General features: G+C 40.1%; 2 protein-coding genes across 3 annotated transcripts in view; one reads left to right on the forward strand and one right to left on the reverse strand.

Annotated features, from left to right (window-relative positions):
• LOC138019331 (serine/threonine-protein phosphatase 6 regulatory ankyrin repeat subunit B-like) overlaps positions 1-5,000 on the forward strand; it is a 38,634-nt gene that overhangs the window by 24,656 nt on the left and 8,978 nt on the right. The window contains exon 4 of one of the 2 annotated variants that reach the window (XM_068866083.1): positions 1-946. This exon is cut by the window's left edge and continues 430 nt beyond it. The exons of the other annotated variant lie outside the window; for it this stretch is intronic. The gene's annotated coding sequence lies outside the window, so the exon portion shown is untranslated. Of the gene's footprint in view, positions 947-5,000 lie in introns of those variants that run through there. 2 annotated transcript variants of the gene reach the window in all.
• The window catches only part of LOC138019333 (dipeptidase 1-like), a 33,293-nt gene continuing 31,759 nt past the window's right edge, over positions 3,467-5,000 (reverse strand). Inside the window, exons 9-10 of the mRNA XM_068866085.1 lie at positions 4,789-4,924; positions 3,467-3,713 (exon numbers count right to left, since the gene is read on the reverse strand). Coding sequence (XP_068722186.1) covers positions 3,564-3,713; positions 4,789-4,924 — 286 coding nt within the window. The 3' untranslated portion in view covers positions 3,467-3,563. The remainder of the gene's footprint in view (positions 3,714-4,788; positions 4,925-5,000) is intronic.

Below are 5,000 nucleotides of genomic sequence, written 5' to 3' on the forward strand. Positions count from 1 at the left end.
TGTGGCTTTGGAAGCAAAGGAGAAGGGTAAGGAAAGAAACATCTTTGAGGATTGAAGTTAGAGGACACGAGCATGTACTTCTTGAGATGGTTTCAATAAGCACCGAGTACTATGACGATGTGACAGGATTGAAATATGTTGCCCTTTGCTACACTCTGAATCATATTCAAATTGCGATCTGTTTGATCGCCAGCCCATGGCTAGGAGCGAACAACTCCAACACTAGACCTATGTCACCGCATTTTTACAGAACGATCTATTTTTAGACTACCTTTTCCGAAAAAACAAAAGCAGTTCAGTTTCGGTGACGCCATGATGTCAAGTTAGTTTCTTGTAATTAGTCATCGGGCTCCTCCGGGAGTCTCATTCGCGGAAATTCAATGTAAAAATTAATCGGTCTCTGAAATAGGAATATCCATAGGGCTGCTGTTCGTTCCTAGTTATGGGCTCCTGGTTTGATTTAATGAGGTAAGCTGTGATCAAAATAACTACGCATCATGTCTGAGGAAACGATATAACGTAAATAGCCCCCTGAGAGAACATGTGGTTACTAGTAAAATACTAAACCCTGAAAGATTGAAGAAAATTTATAGGGAATCGAGTAACATTGGCATTGAGGCTGACATGTTGATCATTTCCGAGTTCACTTCAACTTCTTTTTCACAGCAAGTTAAAGCGAATTGCTGTGGTTATTAGTTCTACTTTCTGCGTGCATAGAGTAAAGTAATCATACGTTAGAAAGACTTGTGATTCACCAAATTGAGCTAATTGACAGTAGTCAATACTAACTAACACCTTGATTCGGTGCTCGTCTTTCCATTTAAATCCTCTGACATTCTTTCAGGTGCCCGCTTAAGCATAATATGGGAATTTGAGCGAAAAGACCTCACTGGCTCCCTCTTGAGTTTATTTCCCCAATAATAATAATAAAGAATCAGTGGACACAGATACGGTACCCGATCAATTAAAGGAAGCTTATATCTGCCTCATCTTTAAAAAAGGGAAGAAATCAGATCCAACTAATTACAGACCCGTCTCTCTTACTTGTGTAATTAAGTTCAACTCATCGGCACTCACCGCCGTTCGCAAGCAAAATGTCAGTTACTAGTACAAACCAGTGACATTAAACGAATTAAATTGTTCTTGTTTGCCATAAACATCTTATTAACCGAGCTTAGTCAGTCTGTATGGGAGAATCTTGACCGAGGTCGTGAGTACAGACCGAACGCAGTGAGGTCTGTACACACGACCGAGGTCAAGATTCTCCCATACAGACTGACTAAGCTCGGTTAATAAGATGTTTATTATATGGCAAACAAGAACAATTTAATTCGTTTTATGTAACTGGTTTGTACTAACTGACATTTTGTTTGCGAACGCCGATGAGTGGCGATGAGCTGAACTTAATTCTGTCAAAGTTTGCTCGTCATCCTCTCTTTTGTCATCATACTGTTTGGCACTTCCATAAATAAATATTGGTAGAAGAGAATACTCAATATTTTTGCATCTTAGCTTCCATCTTTTCACCGCAAAACATTACCGGTCTAGATGCCGGTCTAGATGGGAAAATCTAGACCGCGGTCAATATCGATTTTAGCCAATCAAATTCGTCAATTTGGTAGTTGCCAGTCCTTGTGAGACAGAGCCATATAATAAGAGCTAAATACTACACACTAAATCGTCTAATAAGACATATGTACTTGTCTACTTGTGCCCAACATGGCGGCCATACTACAGCTAGTTTACAGCGTACATCTTTGATATTGGACATCCATGTCATGGTCAATTGACACCTGTCAAAACAAGGTATCCACTGACCAGTATCATTTGACCATATGACGGGCTCAAGTTTAGAGCTTATCGAGGTCAGCTGCTTTTTTGAAGTTTACCCCTGCTTTCCAGGTACTGGAATTCGATTGGATCCCATGCTCAAGCCAACTTATTGTAACAACAAATAACCCGGGAGCTCCGCTTTTTTTAGGCCTGGATAAATCTTTATATTACTCAATTGACAGCATAAGGATTAACGTTGTACAATTTCAGCTTGTTACACACTATTTCATGAGAGACCGAATCAAAGGCTTTGCTAAAACAATAGAACAATAGCTGATAGCAATACAATACAATATGTATTTCCTCTGCTCATATTCCCCCAATATATTTAACCTTCACAGTAAAAACAACACAAGTCAAAAATTTGAATTATGATTTGATGAACTTGCGGCAAAGACTTACAAAGCATTCTTTAATTAAAGCATCATAACATGCCACTATTTAAGTTCACCATGATATAAAATCAATAAAGCAAATTAGAGAGAAAGTGCAACTGAATTGACTTTCGGGCACTTATTTATTTACTTATACAAGCGAACTACTTTTCCTGCTGGTCAACATGCTACGATGCGATGTGATGCGCAGGGATGGCGCAGTGGTGAGAGCACTCGCCTCCCACCAATGTGGTCCGGGTTCGATTCCCAGACTTGGCGTAATATATGGGTTGAGTTTGTTGGTTTTCTACTCTGCACCAATAGGTTTTTCTCCGGTTTCCCCTCTCCTCAAAAACCAACATTTGATTTGATTTGTGTTAATTGTTGATTTTAGTTTACACGGTGTCCCTAATTAGAGCTCCAGTCTTAGAAGACTAGACACTTAAATAAAGTTCCTTTCCTTTCCTTTTCTTTCCTTACTTCTAAAGTTCTTCTCTCCAGAGGATGTGTTCCTCAGTCGAGTACGCTCCTCCTCGTCTCCCTCTATAACCTCCAGCTGTGCAAACGTCAAGCTTCTGTGTAAATTTCTCGCACGAATTTTAACGTCGCTTCCGATTGGCTCATAAACGATGACATTCGTTACGGCTAGAACATGTGCAATGCCCTGATTCTCTCCCTGAGTGGGTGCAGGGACGGCGCAGTGGTGAGAGCACTCGCCTCCCACCAATGTGGCCAGGGTTCGATTCCTAGAATCGGCGTCATATGTGAGTTGAGTTTGCTGGTTCTCTACTCTGCTCCGAGAGGTTTTCTTCGGGTACTCTGGTTTCCCCTCTCCTCAAAAACCAACATTCGACTTGATTTGCTTTCCTTGTTAATTTTAGTTTATAGTGTCCCCAATTAGTGCTCCAGCGCTAGAACGACTAGACACTTAAATAACGTTCCTTTCCTTTAAGAAGGCCAAGACGTTACTACTTCACTCTCCCGTTCAGCCTTAACACCCTTCCCACACGCTTCAAACGAATTCCTCTGCTCAGAGCTCCTTTTGGAAATTTCTTTCTTTCTTTTTGACGTAGTTACTCGTAATTCCTCATAGCCTGGAAAAAGCCAGTTCTCCATGGATATACAACATTGCGCCAATCCCAAAAATGAAACACGTTACCGAAAAACCAAAGAAACCCAGAGGTACATGTATATTGCACTGCTTCAGCACAGAAACTCCATTTAGAAAATGAGTATTGCTTTTGATGCTACAACACACAGCCGGAAAACGAGGATTTTTTTATTGGAATTGATCAAAACTTGCTTAACTTTTATCTTAATCATCAAATTAAAACGTGTTACAACTTAGTGAGTATTCTATATCTTGAACGGCGACACAACAATGGTTCTGTTGTAGTAAGGTACAAAACTGTCCAAACCTCCGCCATAGTTTGGACGGCAAGTGAGATTAGCGAAGAAGCGATATTGATCATATGGTGGATGTTGCCTCTGGAAATTCCTGGCAACCTGAAATACAACCCGAAAGTCAGATACTAAATGATAGTACTGAAAAGTAGCTGTAGCTTTTTGTCATTCAGTCTTAATACCATTCATAATCTCGAAACGGAGTACAACTTTAATTTGTTATAATTATTGTTGTTGTTGAACAATGCATGTTATAGGGCTGGAATCGCGATTTCAGGTCTTCTTCCTTTTTTTGTTTCGCAATACAACACATTTGTAAATGTGATAAATGTTTTTCAACTATGAGCTTGAAAATATTTTTCTGAGAAAAGTCACCTTGCGTGACACTCAATAAATTGTGTTTATTTCTTTATATCTTGCTGGTTAGTGAAAAGAAAAGAAAAACCCTGAAATTTGCCCTGTTTTGTCCGTCTTGTGTTATCATAAGTTAACGAATCATGTGAAAAAAAAACGCCGAGTTTGACCTCATGCCTGACCGAAGTGAGCATTAGACCGTATTCGTCTTCTCATTATTGGACTGGAATGCGGCTAATGCGGGGGAATATATTAAATAGTATTTGCATTTGAAAGATTTCCCCGCGTTAGCCTCCATTGCAAGCTAGTTCCACTCCAATACTGAGAATACGACTGTGGTCTATTGGAACTGATGTAGTCATATAACAATTTTTCTGCTGAGTCAGAACTGGTCTCTGAGGGGGACCAATGAATGCAATGTACCTAGTCGTTTTAGTTAAGAACAACGTCAGTCCAACCTCCTCATGTTACAGCAATGAAAATGCAACACGAAAATAGGAAGCCACAGCGCGGGAAATAGCCTGCGAAAGCTGACGTATTTCCGGCTATCGTTTGTCTTCGCCAAAGGACGGCCGGAAATACGTCTGCGTTCGCAGGTCACGCGGGAAAGTGTCTACTCGATCTCTGGTTCTTTTTCTTAAGTCGTGTTACGTACAGAAAAGCAACTGTTATGTTTTCAGAGAACGTTGAAATAATGTTTTCGAACACGAATAACGCTTATGAATTGTCCTACAGCTCATTTCTTTGGTCCGGTATGCTATTCGGTTTTAGCCTGATGAATTTTTGCTCTGCTCTGGAATAATAATTGGAGAACAACACCCACCTCTTCAGCTTTTTCAAAAGCTCGAATAAGATTTTCACCAACAACGTTTCGGGCATCTTCATCAGAGTATCCCCTCCTAAGCAGCTCAGCTATAAGGTCAGGAAACTTTGTCACATCCTCTAGACCTTTTGGTAACCTAAAATAACAAAATTAAGACCCTACCAAAATGAAACCAAACTTGACTAAAACAAGATTAGCTAAGGCATACGACA

Source organism: Montipora capricornis, chromosome 10 (assembly GCF_036669925.1).
Source record: "Montipora capricornis isolate CH-2021 chromosome 10, ASM3666992v2, whole genome shotgun sequence".
NCBI classification, from domain to species: Eukaryota; Metazoa; Cnidaria; class Anthozoa; order Scleractinia; family Acroporidae; genus Montipora; species Montipora capricornis.